The sequence below is a fragment of the Zalophus californianus genome, chromosome 13 (assembly GCF_009762305.2).
Source record: "Zalophus californianus isolate mZalCal1 chromosome 13, mZalCal1.pri.v2, whole genome shotgun sequence".
Classification (NCBI taxonomy): domain Eukaryota; kingdom Metazoa; phylum Chordata; class Mammalia; order Carnivora; family Otariidae; genus Zalophus; species Zalophus californianus.
The window spans coordinates 22787072-22806051 of NC_045607.1; the positions used below are offsets into that span (position 1 = coordinate 22787072).

The 18980-nt window shown below is 41.0% G+C and overlaps 1 protein-coding gene across 3 annotated transcripts in view; it reads left to right on the forward strand.

Annotated features, from left to right (window-relative positions):
- The first annotated feature begins 1438 nt into the window (after positions 1 to 1438).
- The window catches only part of SVEP1 (sushi, von Willebrand factor type A, EGF and pentraxin domain containing 1), a 195020-nt gene continuing 177478 nt past the window's right edge, over positions 1439 to 18980 (forward strand). For all 3 annotated transcript variants that reach the window (XR_004819523.1, XM_035723592.1, XM_035723593.1), the window contains exon 1: positions 1439 to 2094. Coding sequence is in view for 2 of the 3 variants with exons in the window: in XM_035723592.1 (XP_035579485.1) it covers positions 1564 to 2094 (531 nt within the window). In the remaining variant the exon portion in view is untranslated. The remainder of the gene's footprint in view (positions 2095 to 18980) is intronic.

Genomic DNA, 18980 nt, shown 5'->3' on the forward strand with positions numbered 1-18980 from the left:
TCATTGAATTCCATCGTGAAATAGATGCAGAAACTGATGTCAAGGATTGGAAGTAACTTAGTTTAGGTGGTTTAGTAACTGCAGGGCCGTTTCTACACAAGACTCCTGACTCCTAGCTGGAATAGTTTAACCGAGGTCCCTGCCTCTAATGCAAAGTGTGCTTTTACTTTTGAGATCTTGCTTTGGAAAAACAACACCCAGGTGGCAACTTGTGTTTCACAGTAGCTATGTGCCAGGTACCACTCAACGTCAAGGAAATACACCTCTATGGGTCTTGCCTTTTGAAACAGACACAAACACATGAGAGGGGACTTGGGATAAAGGACCCCTACTCATTCTTCAGATTCCAACACAAACGTTCTTAGAGAAGGTTTCCCTGACCTCTTCAAGGTCAAGTCTGTCTACCTAAGATCTCCTTCATAGAACTTAGCATTGAGGGCTGTAATTATATATATCATTTGTGGAATATCTGGCTAATGGTCACCTCACTTGTTACTCTGTAAGTTCCCTGAGGACAAGATCCATGGCAATTTTTGTCCCTCATTATATTCCTGGTGTCCTTGCACATAATAGGTGCTCAGAGATATTTGTTGAATGAATGAAGGACTGAACAAACGAGTGAATAAATAAATGCATGGATGAAGTAGCAGGACAAATCATCCCCCTGCGATGCATAGGGATAGATGCAATCCCTACATGGTGTGGTCTGAGGGGGGCCCTGAAGAGTCTACACACACACACACACACACACACACACACACACACACACACACACACACACACACCACTGATCAGAAATCCCCACCAGGAAAGTCAAATAAACATCTATTTGGTGAGGGTTGTGGGGGCACCGGAGGGGGAAAAAAGAGACACAAAAGGTGAGCAAGCAGTTTTCAAAGGATGCTTTCAACTCTTTGGCCAGTCCGTGTGTGTTTTCCTCTACAAAGTGTTTCCAATTACTGTGGCACTCTCGGTATCTGGATCCATCTCCAGTGAATTCCTCTGCAGCTCCTGCCAGACATATGGGATCAATCAGGGCTTCGGCGCTGGTGCGCTTGCTGCGGGAATGTTGACAGCCTGACAGACGCGGGGTTCTGGTGTCATGGAATCTCCGAGTCTTTGGCCTGATCCCGGGAGGAGAATGAGAGGGGGAGGAGAGAGATAGAGGCAGAGATAGAGGAAGGAGAGAGGAGAGGGGAGCGGGAGAGACAGAGGAGGAAGAGAGAGAGAGGAGGAAGAGAGGGAGAAGGAGGGACGCGGGAGATTTTTCTTGACTGCCCCCTTTCCTTCAAACATTTTATAGGCTTCGGGGAGAAAGGGAGGAGGAGAGAGGGAAGAAAACAGGCAAGAGCGCGAGGGGTAGAGAGCGCGCGCCGTTCCCTGCGAGCCCCGGAGCGGCGGGAGTCCGCTCGTGTCCCCAAGCTGGGATAGGAGGGCGCCGAGGCTCCGACCGCAGCCCCGCGCCCGCGCCGCGCACGCCCCTCTGCGAGCCGGGCGGCCGAGCGTCTCTCCGCGCCGGGGCCGACGCCTGCGCTCCGGGCCGGCCGCTCCGTCTCCAGCGCGATGTGGCCGCGCCTGGCCTTTTGTTGCTGGGGTCTGGCGCTCGTTTCGGGCTGGGCGACCTTTCAGCAGATGTCCCCGTCGCGCAATTTCAGCTTCCGCCTCTTCCCCGAGGCCGCGCCCGGAGCCCCGGGGCGGCTGCCCGCGCAGCCCGCGCCGAGCGAGGACGCGGCGGAGAGCAAAGTGGAGCGGCTGGGCCAGGCGTTCCGGCGGCGCGTGCGGCGGCTGCGGGAGCTCAGCGAGCGCCTGGAGCTCGTCTTCCTGGTGGACGAGTCGTCCAGCGTGGGCCAAGCCAACTTCCTCAGCGAGCTCAAGTTCGTCCGCAAGCTGCTGTCCGACTTCCCCGTGGTGCCCACGGCCACGCGCGTGGCCATCGTGACCTTCTCGTCCAAGAACAACGTGGTGCCGCGCGTCGATTACATCTCCCACCGCCGCGCGCACCAGCACAAGTGCGCGCTGCTCAGCCGCGAGATCCCGGCCATCACCTACCGCGGCGGCGGCACCTACACCAAGGGCGCCTTCCAGCAAGCCGCGGTAAGGCGCCCGCCCCTCCCGGCTCCTGCCCTCGCCCCCCACCCCCCCCCCCGGCCCTGCCCATCCTTTGCTGCCCGCTCACCTCCAACCCGGGGTTCACCCTCGGGCAAGCCGCAGCCTGCCCACGTCAAGTCCCAGTGCACAGAATCAGAGTCATACCTACCTTCCTATTGTTGAGAGGGTCCCGGCGGGTGATGGATCTTAACTGCTTAGCGAGATGGCAGGCTCCTCAGAGGGGTCTTCTTTGAGGGCCGTCTTAGGAAGGGGTCCTTAAGATGCAGTTCACGTTCACACGTGTAGGGACAGACCGTGTCCGAGCTGGAACAGGTGAGTCAGTGTGTGTTATGAAGTGTCTCTAAAGGTAAGACGTAGAGCGAACTGAAGAGTTCATCAATTCCTTTTTGTGTTATTGTATGTTTTTGATAGGCATTTCACTGCATGCGTTTCCTGTTTTTACTCTGAGACCGTTATAGGATTTTTAGCAGCTAGAAGAGGAAGTCCGTTTTAGAGGATGGACTTTTACATAATTTAACTTTTTCTGATTACCAAGTAACACATATTCAGTTGAAGAAAATTTGGAACACACAGAAATGTCTGACACATACCAGCATGCCAATATTTGTGGAATGAATGAAACAGAACGGAGGAAAAGGGGGGGGGACTATGACCCCATCACCCTTAAAAAACCACTGTTTACATGTTGTTGAACAGTCGCTCAGTATGCACATTTGTGCATACTTTTCACCAAAGTGGTGTTTTGCTGTTTTGTAGCCTGCGTTTTTCATTTGTTATATCAAAAATGATCTGCACTAGTATATTATACATCTAATATAGCTATTAGATATCTACGTTAGCTGCATACTATTCCATTGAATACATACACCGTCATTTAACTTATCTGGCACCTGTTATTGGACACTTAGGGTTTTTATTAACTAAGTTATGGTAAACACAAATATTTGTGCACCCTGTTGATTACTTCCTTAGGAAGAATTTCTAAGAGGTTCCTGATTTAAGAATATGAACATTTGTAAGCTTCTTGATACATATTGTCCAATTCTCCCTTGGAGGGTCATGTAAATTTACATTCCCACCAGCAGAGTATCACAGCAGTTAAGTTTGCCATATGATCACCAATAACGTGTACTATTATTTTAAATATCTTTGCCAATTTCATAGTTGAATAGAGGTATCATTTCAGCAAATTCACATTTTTAGTTGTATTGAGGATGAATATTTTTCAGTACATTTACTGGGCATTTGTATTTTTCCTTTGATAATTACCTGGTCATAATTTTTGCCTGTTTTGCACTGACAATATATGTTAGTTTTTTTTTCCTTAATGATTTGTAAAAGCTCTTTATATGGTTAGGCTAGTAACTCCTATTTGTATATGCTGCAAATGTTTTTCCAGGTCACTGCCTTTTACTTTTGTTTATTGCAGTGTTGTTAGATGATGTAACTTTTTATATATTCAAATCTATTAAACATTGACCTTAAGATCCCATATTTGCTTATATTCTTAGAATGGCCTTTTAATTTCCCAAATTGGAGAAATGGCTTTCCATTTAACAGTATAATTCATCTGGAACTTATTTTAGTGTATGGTATGATGAAGATACCTATTTTATTTTTTAGTAAATAGTTACCAAGTTGTCCTTGTATCATTTGCTTGAAAGCTATCCATCCTTTTCCAATTTAATAGAATGCCACTTTTATCATCCACTCAATGCTTATGGGTATTTGATCTTCTGACTTTCTATTAACTTGTCTTATCTATTTATTATTTCTAAGCTTTGCAGAAGCGATTTAATTATAACTTTACAATATATTTAAATATCTGGCAGTGCAAATTCTGCCTTTTTCTTATCCCTTTGAAATCAATTCTTACGTATTTATTACTTAATATGAATTTTTAATTCATTTTCACATATATCAAATGAAAGCAACCAGGATTTTGATTTCAATAGAGAAAATATCAAATTAAATTGTGGATTACTTATATTTTATAATAATAGTTCCCCCCTAAGTCAAAAATATGTCTATATATAACCAGTTCTTTTTATATCATTCAATAAAGTTGTAGATTTCTAGTAATTAAGTCCTGCATATAGTTCCAAATTTATATCTAACTATATTCTATTCAGTATTGCTACCATCAATAGCACCTTTTCAAATTCAATTGTAAACGGTTATTCTTACTGTACAGAAACATTGTTGATTTTCTGAATATATCTTCTGTATCTAGATTCTTTCCGAAGTCTATTTGATTCATTTTTTTCTTTTTAAATACATTTTATTTTACTGGTAATAAATGGTTTATAGAAAATAAATTACCTGTAAATACACTGTAGTATTGTGGTATACACTTTTCTTGACTTTTTGCAGTTGTTTAAATAATAGGTATATTTTAGTGCATGCATAAACAGTGTTTGCCCAAAAAAGGATTATATTGTACATTCTCTTTTCTAACTTGACTTTCTTTTCCACCATATTTTCACTCTTTTTCCATAATAAGAAATACACCTTTACTTTATCATTTTTCACAGTCACATAGTATTCCACTGTAGAATATGCCTTTATTTTATCATGTAAATACCCATTATTATATATTTAGGCTATTATAAACAAGACCATGTGACCAAATTTTTCTTCATATCTTTAATAATTTCCTCAATGCAAATTTCTAAAGTGGCACCTATTACTGCATCAGAGTATGCCCATTTTTTAAAGCCTTTGGTACATGTACCAAGTTGTCCTGCAGAAAATCAGCACCAAATTGCACTCCTATGTGCAGTGTCTGGATCAGTACTTAGGATGCAGCCAACATAGGTTAGTGTCATTTGAACACCCCCCCAACCCGCCCCACTTTGTATGTGAAAAGTAGAGTCCTATTTTGAATTGCATTTCCTAGTGAGGCCGAACACTTTTTTCATATATTTGCCATATATAGCTCTGCTTTTTTGAATATCCATTAAAATATTTTGGGATTATTATCCATTTTTTATTTGAGGGTGCTTCTTTTTCTTATTGATTAGCAAATGCTCTTTGCATTTTTTTAAGATTATATTTATTTATTTGAGAGAGAGAGAGTGAGAGCATGAGAGGGGAGAGGGTCAGAGGGAGAAGCAGACTCCCCGCTGAGCAGGGAGCCCGATGTGGGACTTGATCCAAGGACTCCGGGATCATGACCTGAGCTGAAGGCAGTCGCTTAACCACTGAGCCACCCAGGCACCCTGCTCTTTGCTTCTTAATGGCATTGACCCTCCTGCTGCTAAGTATGAGGCAAGTAGTTTTTCTCAGTGTTTCTAAATTGCCTTCTGAATTTCTTCATGGTGATAACATCTATCATTTTATCAATTGATTGAATCTATTTTTCTTTTCATTTGTGCTTTTTTTCATTTCCTATGAAGTTTGAAAAGCTTTTGCCTCTAGGAAATGAAGTAACTCCTTAAAATACCCCCCCTTTTATTGAACTGTTTCACCAGGCAGGGTTCAGTTTTGCAGATCCAGTTCTCTGTTGGCCCCCATTCCAAGTGCTCATGAGGTCCTAGGGCCGGCCTTATTACTGATGTCACCACCCACTCCATCTGAGAAGAACCCTGCTGCATCAGGGAAAAACTTGCCATATACCAGTTCCTCTGTTTGGATTGGCCAGGTTTGCCTGGGGCCTCTAAGTACGTTGATCCAAAACAGTTAAATGGGTAATGAATCGAGTACTCGCTGCTCGCCTCAAGACCTACTCTGTCTTCAGCTTTCTCCTTCCAAATACTACATCCTGTCTTGGAAAGTGAAATTGCCAGCAAGGTTCCCCGTGCTGTTCTTCAGTCTGGATCCATTTGTAATCTAACAAGGCGAGACTTCTCAAAAGTTGGTGTTTGTTGAACTTCCCTTTGATTTTATTTTTCTTTTCTCATTTGGATTATGTGAAGGTGCAGGAGAGGGTCAGCTGGACCCAGTCCCTGGCTAACCTGGAAACTTACGTGTCTTTACGGTAACTTTTTGAAACCTCTGATGAGCATTCTTAGGTGTAATTAAAATATGGTATTGGGAGAAAATTGATAGAAGAGGACTGATGTTTAAAAATGACATTAGCGGTAGTTTGCATATGGGTTTCTGCATGGGGATCAGGCAAGCCTGTTTCATTGCAGAATTAGTTTGAAGATTGTAAGCTGTGTAGCTTGAGTCTGGATATGAAACTTAATACATTTCATCAGGGAAATGAGACAGTTCATCAGATTCCCATGTGTGTGCAGAATGGTATTATTGGAACAGACTGTGTTTGTGAGCTGGGAAATTGAAAATCACAGGGATATTTTTGAGGTTGTTAATTACTTTCCCCAGAAAAATTAGTTTTTCAAACCTTTCCCACTTGAAAATGTCCACACCACTATACACAGACACAAACCCAGGCAGACAAATACACAAGGCACAGTAACATAGGCGCAGATACGTGCTTGCAAGTCCATGACTACCCCTCACAATCCACACACCTTACTCCTCTTATGTTAAAATCTCAAGAGGTAGAATTTCCTTTACCAACATGAAATTTGCTGTTAGCTTTCAGCATATGTGATTGACTAAACAAAAAAGATAACAGTGGGCTTTATTTTTTTATTTGGTGTCAGAATTGTACAGCTTGATGGGGAGTGTATCATACTTTATTTCAATGGATAAACTGCAGTGTAGATCTTTTCTTTTTAGACATTATCCCGCAGCACTCATCAAAGAGTGCAAAGACTGAAGCAGTGAATCTGTAGTTAGCACAGATCCTTCCAGAAACACAGTCAATAGAATGGGAGGAAGATTTAGCACCTTGAACTTAATTACATGAAAACCTTTGACAAAATAAACAGAAAGCTCTTCAGATTTTCCTTTCCAAGGAATGACTTTTTCATAATGACCTTTCTTCTTAGTTTTTCTCTCCGCCATGTATTTATAAATTGCCTTTCCTAAATGGCATCTTTTGGGTTGGCCACGCTATGAACACAAGGCTCTCCACCTCTTCAGCATTTCAAGTCGTAATACAAGCAGAGCCCTCATTCCTACTTCACTTTTGCTAAATATCTATTAAACAAACAGCATGAAGCCTCCTTTGAAAAAAATTTCTGCTTTTCTCCATTGTTCCACAGTTCCAGAAATATGATCCTCTGGTGAGGAATGTGCTGTGTCACCAAAAATTTGAGCTTTAGATGGCCAGGAGACTGGGAAGAGATGGGCAGCAGCTCTTCCCAGCTTTAGGGAAAGAGCATCACTGTGCTATGTCCACACTAGTACATATTCACACCTTTACAAGGAGACAAATCTGCTCTCTCAACCTTATGGGAGGAAGGGATTTGTTTTTAAGTTTTCTAACAAAATCTGGAGATGTGTGAGATGACACTAGATCAAAACCCTGATGCATAAAATTAGGGCTATTTTGTTTTCATACAGTAGACCAATAATAGCTGGTGTGCATTTTCCAGCAGGCTTTCTGATGGCCCAGATGCTGAAGGAATAGGAAGATTTGAGTTTTCCTTTCTTAGGGGAAATGATTGAGGGGGAGTCATACAATCTACGGTGGATTCAGTTGATCCAAACTCAGAGCATGACTTAGATGTCAAGAGTTGCTCACTGATGCAGAAGCTAATTTGTTTCAATACTGAAAAGATATACTTCTAAATGTCTCTCTGGAAATGTTCTCTCTTTTGTGCTGCTTTAGTTTTTAAACAATTCTCCTGTTGCCTTAGTCTTATGTAGGAACTTGTTTTGTCATCCCATCCAAACTTTAGAAGTGTGAATGAATGAATAAATTGAAAGAGTCCTCAATGCATAAAGCAGAATAGTAAGAACGTACACCTACTGCTTCTGTTATCATTATTGGCTGCCAGTAATCTGTTATGTTTGGTTGAAATGTATCATGAGAACTCTTGGTCAAAGACTTGACTGCCTAGACACAGAGAGAGGTTGGACTATTCTGTCCTGCTTCATTTCTGTGGTCAGAAGATAAGAAAGTCTCTCCCATCCCCTACCCCCTGCCATGTCCTCCTGGCTCAGAGAGGATCTCTCTTCATAGTGGCCATGGAATTATTAAATGTATTCATTCTTGATCAGATATACCTTTAATTTGTGAAGTGATTTATAGCTTACAGTGCTTTCATATTAAGATTTTACAGAATCAGTTCTGAAGATTCAAGTTTTATAGGAACAGCATTAGATTCTAGAAGTTATGTAACTAAATGCTAGTCACAAAGCTAAGTGAATGCCACAGAGTCAGTCCAGTCTTCTGACTTGTCATCTTGTCTTTTTTCCTCCTCTGCCCACCATTTCCTATTCTCACCTACATTTGACCATGTTACCTCCATGTCTTGAGTTATATCAAAAGCTAGGGAGAAGTCGAAGATTCCATTTCTAGAGCTGTAGAAGTGTTACATTAAGACATAAAGCCAAACACTCTAGCCCAGAAGGCATAAACCATGGTCTTCAGGCCTTTTCATTCAATGGATACATTTCAATTAGACATATGTATATATGTGCGTGTTTGTGTGTGTTTATATATATATACAATATATTTTCTTTTTTCCCTCTCCCACCCCTCCCATACGATATATTTTCTAATTCTAGCAGGTACTTTAAAATTAGAAAATTGCATTTTTTTTTTTAAAAATCTGACTTTTTGTCTTACCCTTGACAAATTGGAATATGTAGCAATTCTGGGTGTGATTTGTCTCAGCTCATCAGAGTCCCCACCTGGCTCATGGAATTTTCTTTCATTGTCCTTGATTGCTACTCCATGGTCTCACATAGACCAATCATGGGCAGAGCCTGAAGTGGTATAATCCCTTCTAGTTTACCTTCTGAACTTCCTTTTTACCACTGAATTAGCTAGGAGTAGGTTTAGCTGGATGTAATTGAAGTACCACTAGCTTAAACACAATAAACATTTATTTCTGTCTCAAACTATTTTGAAAATTATTAGAGGAGAGCCTGGATGGCTTAGCCAGTTAAACGTCTGCCTTCAGCTCAGATCATGATCCCGGAGTCCTGGGATCAAGTCCTGCATCGGTCTCCTAGCTCAGTGGGGAGCCTGCTTCTGTCTCTACCTCCCACTCCCCCTGCTTGAGCTCTCTCTTTCTCTGACAAATAAATAAATAAAATCTTTTAAAAAATTGTTAGAAAATTCTAATATGGCAGGTCTGTGATGTCTTCAGGGATCCAGAGTCTCTCCTTCAGCTCTCTGCTCCACCATCTTCAGGTCACCTCAGTGGTCTAAAATGGCTGTTGGAGCTTCCAACCATCAGGGGCTTATGCTGGACCCCAGGGAGGAGGACAGGGCAAAGACAGTCACATCATTCTTCCAGGAGACTCTGTGGCCATCCACATACTACTTCCATGTAGATCTCATTTGGGACCACTTGGGCTCATGCCCATCCTTGAAGAGGGAGGAGAGGATGGATGCTGAGGAAGTAAGAAGCAGTCTTTGCCACACCAGTGTCAGGAAGAGCCTGCGTCTAACCAGGGAAATTTTGGAAATCCTGCTTCATTTCTTCCTCAAATGGCACTGGCCCAACTCCGCTCAAGATGGAAGACTGAGGCCTTGCCTAACTGAAACATCTTCGCCCCTGTGCTCGATTATATATCTTTTAATAAAAACTATCAAAGTTCCAGAGCAATCCATTCAAATTTTGGCAACAAAAACTACTTATGTTCGTTTCCCAGGAGCCAGAAGTTTCTAAATAATATGGCATCCACTCCCAAATAAAATATTATACTGAAAGTGATGGGGGGAAGATGCGTACTACAAAATAAAATCAATATTTTTTGTCATTAATTTAGTAAACGCAAGTTAACGTTTCTCAGGAAAACATGGTGCTTCTTTGGCTTTTCTAGAGTAAACTGTCAGGTTAAGAGACCTCTCCATTACAAGGAATTTCCTGTTCTGTATTGTGTCTGCCTTTCCCTGATTTTTGAGACTGTTCTCTAAAGCTCCCCAAGCCATATGAAGAATGGATTTCTGGCATAGACTCTGCTTACATATAGTAACCTGCTCTGGTTTGGAGGCCAGTTGTGGATAGGGAAAACTCTGAGAGCTAATGATGTATGTTGGATGTGTTACAGTGCTTCACTTGAAATGAATGATAGTGGTCAGAAGGTGAAATCTGCAACACATTAGTAGGTGTATTTTCTTACCAATCTTCATAAAAAGATTCTTCAAGTATGCATCTTCTTTGCTATCTGTCCTTCTCATGAGGTCGTTCAAGCAGTTGCTGTTTTATTTATGTAAAGAGGTAAGCAATAAAGATTTTTCAAATTCAGAGCATGTATTTCTTTCAGAGCTGCAGGAATCGTGAAAGCCGTACACTTGAGGATAGATTCTCATTCCTATATATGTTGCAGTGGCGCTAGCGACCTTGTTTCTAGATGTGAATACATGTAATCCAAAATTAAGGAAAAAATAACTTACCACACTATTAGTAGAGAGAAACATTTTAAAGAAAGTTTGTTGCAGGACCTATTCCATGATTGAATCATTTGCTAAGTAAACTAACCTTACTAAAAGTAACTTTACTAGTAACTAACTTTACTAAAGTTAGTTTACTTAGTAAATTTACTCAGTCACTGAATAAGTAAAGTCCAAGTTGGCTATTTTTCCAGTTGTAAGTTGCTGCTAGAGTATATAAAATATATTTTGAGATACATGCATTTCACGCACTATTTCCTTCATTCCTGCTGAACCACTCCTAATAGCCTTCATCGTGTAATGCCCATCCTGCCACATCTGGTTATAGGTTATATTGGCTGCTAATGCAAAATGTAGTTTTTTAAAAAAATTTCAAAGGTGATATTTTAAAATGTATATACATGTATGTGGTTAAAATATATACACTTTAATTTTTTCAGATAGGAACTTTTTCAAATTTTCATTAGCTCCACCTCTAAACTCAAGTGCATCCGTACTTCCTTACATGTATTAGAGTAAGGGTATCTACCCTCAGCCAAGGAAGACCTTCCCCCAAGTCTTTCCCCCTTCTTTCTTATGTCTTCAAGCTCTTCCTCTCAATGTAGAACATTCATAGTACATCTATATATTTAAAACTTGGTAGCATGTTTCCAGAGCAATATGATAAATTGTCAGTATGTTTACAGAGTCTTCAAAGTAAAAAAAAAAATTACCAATCAAAGAATTTCTTATAAAATACAAACACAAGACATACTCAAAGATTCTGTAAAAGTATACTCATCCCAGCATTACTTGAAATAGGAAAAATTTAGAAACAATCTGGCTGTGGTTTGGGAGGGCTCAGTAAATGATACTTTTCTTCACCTCTCCTGAGTTCTAGATCAATTGAATTACAATACACCATAAAAGGCAGGTGGAGAATCAGACATGCTCTTGTCTCCTGCTCGTGAAGGATGTGGCTTAGGTGCACAGCTTCCTAATACTGAATCTTGAAATTAAATGGACTTGCCTCCCCAGGAATAGACAGTTCTGGGCACATGGGAGCTTGCCTTTGTAAAACTGAGAGCGCTCTTTCCCAGAAGCCAAAGGCTAAAGAGAAGGGGAGAAGGAGCAGCTGGGGAAACCCTGTTCCTCAGGAGAAGAGTGAGAAATGGTGGTGTAGGGGGGCCAAGGAGTAACTGGTGGCTGACACTCGACACAGAAACTAGAGGCAGTAACCACCAAGTTCCAACAACTCAAGACAATTTAAGAAAATACTGTATCTACACTGATATGTATTATAGTCAATAAAATCATATTTTAAAAAACTATTTAATAACATAATAAATCAGCCAAAGAACATTAAATGAGCTGAAACTCTCTGTGGGTGTTTACCATCAGTATATAGAACTGCATATGTAACATAGGTCCAATCTCATTAAATATACACAGAAAAAAAGCTGGGAAGAAAAATTTTTCAATATTAACAGAAGTTATCTACAGGTAGTGTATTTACCTATTTAAGTATATCCATTTTTATTGCCTTTGAAAGAAGTAGTTTACAATGAACATGTACTGTATAGTAGGAAGTAAAATATCAATGTCTACCTGGGCACAGGTGATTGAAGACCTACCTTTAGGGTATCTGGCGGCATAGCCTGAAGTGATTGGGCTCAAGTATGAAAATCCTTTTATGTTTCAGCTTTTATATTAAATATTCAGGAGAGTATTGTGTTTTATTCTCCAATACAGCTCTGCTTTAAGAAATAGAATGACACTTTTTAGGGGGCACCTGGGTGGCTCAGTCAGTTAAGTGTCCAACTTTTGATTTCGGCTCAGGTCATGATCTCAGGGTCATGAGCTTAGAGCCCTGTGTGGGGCTTCTTGCTCAGTGGGGAGTCGGCTTGAGATTCTCTCTCTCTCTCTCTGCCCTTCTCCCCCACTCTCTCTCTCAAATAAATAAATCTTAAAAAAAAATAAAATGACACTTTCACTTATTATCAAGAAATCGAAATGATACAATTCTAGTCTTTTCTTCCTCAGGTGCCCAAGGCTGTAGTGTTGAGTCTGTAAGGGCTGGAGAATCATACTGCGTTGAAAGCACTCACTCCAGCTGTCCTTCTTCTCTCTCCCGGTGCCACACTGGATCTTGAGAATCCAGACTCTCATACAACTCTGCACACAAGATGGGTTTTTTTTTTTCATTGCTTGGTGAACTGGTTATTTACTGAGGAGAGGAGCCTGGACATCTGGCCAGGATGTGATGCAGAGAGGGGTGCTGAGGCTGAGATGGTAGAAGAAACTGGCTCCATCACCTTGCTGAGAGGTCAGGAGAATGTGGCCCTCCTTTGTCTGGTCACACACAGAAGGGGCTGCTGACGCACCGCCCTGTCAGTGTCTCTCACTCTTGCAGGTAATCCTCATCAAAGAACATTCTCAAGGAAGAAGAATTCTAACCCTTTCGTGTTATCACATGTAAATGAAACAGTTGCCTCAAAGGACCCATTTTCCTCAATTCTCTAACTCTCCAGCTTCATTTTTTTATTGTGATTTTTTTTTTTTTTTTTTTTTTTTGTCCTGTGCAGTAAAAGACTGTCTGTTTGCCTGCTGTTGCTGATGGAGAATGTTCAGGCACATTCAGATAATGTTGTTTGATGGTGTGTTTTGATCCTGACATTTCTCTCAACTTGGCTCACATATTTTGACCTACACCAGCTGAGTCATATCTGCGAGCTTGTCATTTTTATCCTATTTTATAGGCTTTACCTTTCCAAATGAATCTGAAATTCACTTTGAAAGAAATTAAGCAATTTTTGTATGTTTTTCACATTACTCTTTCTAGCCAAGATTGCTCTCTTTTTAGTCACAATTTCTTTCAAAATATGCATGCTTGGCTTTTAAATGTTGCTTCAAAAGTAATGATTTCAGGCAGTTATTGTTGGAATCTCCTCGTAATAAAGATACCAAAGTTTAGGCATTTTGTATCTGGTCATTAGTGAAAATCTGTATTTTAAATACACATCTGCAACAGGATGTTATGTGGGACTCGCTGTTGTCCCAGATTTGGCACCAGGATCCATGGCTTAACCTAAAGAACACTGATCATTGCACATTTTGAAGAGATCACCAATAACTGAGAATGATATATTCGCTCAGAGTCCACAGACTGCAGAAGAGGCCCTACACAGTCAATCCCCCCTCACCTCTTGCCCAGCACTCAACTCTAGTCTATACCAGGAGAGAATTTGGGAGCAAGAGATAAATAGAGACAGAGAAGCGGAGCAGGAATTTTTTTTTTAAAATTTTATCTTGTTATGTTATGTTAGTCACCATACAATACATCATTAGTTTTTGATGTGGTGATCCACGATCCATTGTTTGCGTATAACACCCAGTGCTCCATGCAGTACGTGCCCTCCTTAACACCCATCACCGGGCTAACCCTCCCCCCACCCCCTCCCCTCTAAAACCCTCAGTTTGTTTCTCATAGTCCATACTTCCTCATGGTTCATCTCTCCCTTTGATTTCCCCCCTTCATTTTTCCCTTCCTTCTCCTAATGTCCTCCACGCTATTCCTTATGTTCCACAAATAAGTGAAACCATGTGATAATTGACTTTCTCTGCTTGACTTATTTCACTTAGCATCATCTCCTCCAGTCCCATCCATGTTGCTGTAAAAGTTGGGTAGTCATCCTTTCTGATGGCTGAGTAATATTCCATTGTATGTACGGACCACATCATCTTTATCCATTCGTCTGTTGAAGGGCATCTCAGGTCTTTCCACAGTTTGGCTATAGAGCAGGCATCTCTTGGGGAAATCAGTATTCATACTGAAAGCAGATCTCTCTGTCCCTCACGTAGTGCTTTCCTTTCCAGCAACTCCGCAAAGAGACCAGCATTTTATATACTGGTTGGAAATTTACTTGGGCAGAAGCTTTCATTTGTCTCTCTGCCAATTTCATGGAGAAGAAGTAAGCCAGAGACATGGCCAATGTCTCCGTTTTGGGTTCGCCAGAAGCAGAACCTGAGATGAGGATTCAAGAGCAATTTGCTTCTTTGGGAGGTGATCCTAGTAAACATTGAGGACACGAGACAGGGAAGGGAACCAACAACAGAAAAGGTAACTTGTGTTGAACTCCACCGGGGGGGAGGGCACGGGGGTAGTGTAGAGTTCAAGCCTTAGAATGACCACAACTGAGAGGGATCTGTGGCACTTAGAAACCGACTCTCGTCTGTCACTGATGAGAGGGGCTCCGAGGAGGGCACCAATTCTGTCACCTCCCCTGCGAGTGGGCAGAGTGGTCTCCAGGCACCAAAGCAAGCCCTCCGACGAGGAGATACAGATGCTGGCAGTTGGAAGTCTGGGATGTGCGAACAGGGAGGTATGGACAGGGTCTGCTGTTGGAGGCAAGAAGGAGTCTCAGAATGGCTTGCCCTATCAGCACATTGCAAAGCCAAGAGGTATGACTTTTCCATGGGCGAAGGAGAACCACAGAAAGGAACTGGAATTAAGTCACTTGGTTGTCCACTAAGGAAGACAACTCCAGTAGTCAGAAGTTATGCAGACTCCTGGAAGTGGGATCTGGGGAAAGGTGGGGAATTCTCTAAAGAACATACACAGGGCGAGCATCTGCTGGTCCACAAACTTGGAAACCCCAGTGGCTTTTTCTTTATTTCTTTTCACTCTTTGCTCTTTTGAAACTTCCTTTTTCTCCTACAGTTTCAAGGCATAAGACCTGCTATCAGAATTTAGTAGGCAGAGATTGTTGAAGTCCTAGCAACAGAGAATTTTGCAGGGATTTGCAGAGTAATCGGTATTCACCTATTTGACATGTTCCCAAAATGTGGAGAAATACTGTAGGGACATATCTGATTAAATAAGGGAATTATAGGGAAACATTTTATGTAGTTCCATCATAGCACTTGTTGTGGAAGTGATGCCTGTCTCCTCTGCTTGACAAGGACAGAGATCCCATCTTATTTGATTTTATGTATGCTCCAGGATAGACAATGATATTCATTATAACCTTGGAGTTTCTGGAAAAGACATATCTTTGGATATTTAGCATTTTAAATTTTAGTATATCAAAGAGTATTGTGCTTCTGTGATTTCAAACTAAAACAAGGATGGTCATGACATCTTCTCAAAGGACTGTTTAGGGGATGCTTGACTTTTCAAATGATAGATTTTAATAATTTCAGCCAATTCACTCTTCAGACCCCTTTCTCCAGGGAGCAATAGGAGGTGATGAGTAGAATCTCAGGCAGGTGTGACTCCCTACGTTTTTCCCCCTAAATCTGATCAAGGAGGCCAACCACACAGCACCTCTGTGGAGAACTCCATGCAGTGAGTTCAGGAGGGAATGTGCAGGCATCTGAATTGTGAACTCGCATCCCCTCTCCACATCACTGTCCACCCTGCCCTTTGCAATGTCATCCTCCTAACAGCAAAGGTCAAGTAGTTACTTTTCTGTTCCTCTGCCCAGGGCATTATCTCCTCCTTCCTCGCTCTGGTGGGATCCTACGGTCATTGGTTAGAAAGTCATAATTTTCCCAAATCCCCTGACCTATCCTCTTAGCCTCCACAAATAGGATTATTTGTTTTCATTCACAGCTTTGAACGAAATGTTGGTTCCATTGTCTGATTTATCTACTTGACAGACATATTCCAGCAATGGTGATAAGTGATTACTTGCTCGTCACGTACCACTCTAAGCACTTTTCCCCATATGAAGTCATTAATTCATTAAATCCTTGCAAAAGCAAAGTCTCCCCTAGTAGGTTAGTATTATTATCCCCTAAGTACAGCCGAGGGAAGCGAGACACAGAGAATGTAAGTAACTTGACCAAAGTTATACTGCTGGTAAGTCAAGGTATTGGAATCCACATGCGGGCAGTCTGAGCCAAAGTCTGAATCCTTAACCACCAGGTAGGACTACCCTGTGCTATATTGTCTGAAGATCTGGTAGGTGCAGGGTCCTCTGATACATACTCATCATTGAAGTTCATTGCAAAGACGTGAGGCAGAAAGGGCAGCCGCAAAGGGGACTAGGTCTGTGGTGACCAAGCAGAAGGCCACATGGAACAGATGCAGGACCAGGAGGAGTGAACATTTGGAGACTGTCATTTGAATGGACACTCTCTAAACACCTGCTAGTCCCAAGTGATCACCCTTATCCCCCACCCCCTTGATCCCCATTCGGTCCAGGACTCTCATATGCCACTTTTGTACAATATACTTTCATTGGCTTGCATCTCCCATCTGCCTTAACAGATATATCTACCAGCCATTGCAGAGACCAAGGCACCAAGACAGTGGAAGATCATCTTCTGTTTGCAACACATCTACCTCTGTCCTCTTCATTTATCTAGTTCCTGTGTTCTTAGCTTTCTCTAATCCATGATCAGTTCTCAACTTCACACTCTTGATTAAAGTGTAAATATGACTCAACAGAATTCATTTTTCTAGTCCTAGGTACATCTAGTCCTTCTTTCAAATTATCGTATAGCCTAAACTTAGATTTATAAATTTATATGCCAAACCTCCGCACAAAACTTGGTCTTCCAACTAAATTCAGTTTTTCTTAATCTGGGATACACAATGTTCCCGTGCCTCATAATATTCCTGTTTTTCTTTTTCATATGCCATCCCATTTCACAAAAGAAAAACAAAACCTCCCTATGACTACTCTAGTAGTTTCTTCAGGTAAAAAGAACCCTCGCTTTAGCAATCAGCTCCATAATCATCAATGCTTGGAAAAATCTTTCTTTAAATACCTTAGGTAATGAGTTAGATTTATTTATGTATCCGGTGCATAGTTAGGGAACACTGTTACTGTAAGGGGAAGCATGTAATTAAATTATAAGAATTGGTTAGTCCACCAGACTATATTATTCTCAAATATAGTTTTTAAATATAATTTTAAAAGTCAACATTTTTTAATGATTACATATGTAAATATTCCTAGAGTCACTGATGGATGATTACGTATTTACATATAAGTCTTCTAATTTATTCAACATTAGATCGTTTGGGGTTTAATTTCAGGGTTTTTTTAAGTATATGAAAAACAGAATATTTTGCCCTAGAATGGTAACTGATGTGGTCATTTATACAAGCCAAAATACAAAACAAAACAAACAAAAAAAAACCATAACAAAGTGTCATTTATTTGGAATGCTAATAAATGTCACAATTAAATGTGTTTTTTGATAAATTTAGATAACTATAACAAATAAAATACACAGTAAGTTCATGAACTTAAAATCTCCTCTCAACTTCTACCCCCTTTGAATTTCCATGTGTCAGTACATTTGATTTGAAGTATATCTGGGTTTTTGAAAAGTTAGATTGTTCCTGAAGCCCAAATATTTACAATATAATGGTTAGATTATCTGTGTCATTTATATTGTCTAAGCTCCTGATAAATTTTTCCTTCATAGAGACTATTCATATACCTAGTAAAAAGACATCATTTCTTTCCTGACAGCTTTGAATCATAAGATTTTTCTACTTTCCGAGGAAAAATTTTACAATTGAATTCTCCCAAAAACCTACACTGTTTCCTGGCATTTGGTACTTTTCTGGAAGGACAATTTGCTCTGATAAATTTTCAAAACTGTTTTTCTCCTGGATAAGTCCAAGCATAGCATTCAATTCTTTCCTTTCTTTGTAGCTCATTTCTTCTATAGTGTGTGTCAATCACCAGTCATTTTCACTGAGAACCACATCCATCGTCAGTCCTTTGCCCACCTAGAGAGGCTGTCCCTTTCTGTATGGATTGAGAGTGGCAATTCAGAGGTTGAGATGGATCATTTATATTCTTTCTCTTGGGAATTTGGAGTAGGGCACAAAAATGCTCCGAGAGTAGATTTTTTTTTCGCCAGTAGGTGGGGAATATAAAGTTAAGACTGCACATAGAACCCAAGGAATGTAAAGAGTGAACAAAGATGTGTTGACAGAAACTGAGACAAGATACAGCATGATCCCAGAATGAAACAGGTGGATGGAAGGTTGGAGGGAGTAGCCATTGGTTCCTGCAGCTTGGTTGTTCCTGGTTCCAGTCCCTCTCTTTAAAAAAACAAAAACAAAACAAAAAAAAACCTTTATTATTTTAGAGGAGGGAGAGAGAGCATGAGTGGGAGAGGCAGAGGGGGAGAGAATCTCAAGCAGATGCCATGCTGAGCTCAGAGCCCAACACAGGTCTCTATCTCATGACTTTGAGATAACGACCCGACCTGAGCTGAAACCAAGAGTCAGATGACTAACCAACTGTGCCACCCAGGCACCCCCTGGTTCCAGTCCCTCTTGAGACTCTGTTCTTCTCTGTGCTCTTGGGTTTGGAGAGATATTCCTATATATTTCCAATACATTTCCCACTTTGTTTAAGCTAATAAAGTAGATAATCCACTTTTTATTGAAAACCAAGTGTGGTTAAAACATCCTTCCTAAATTTTTATCTTGAAA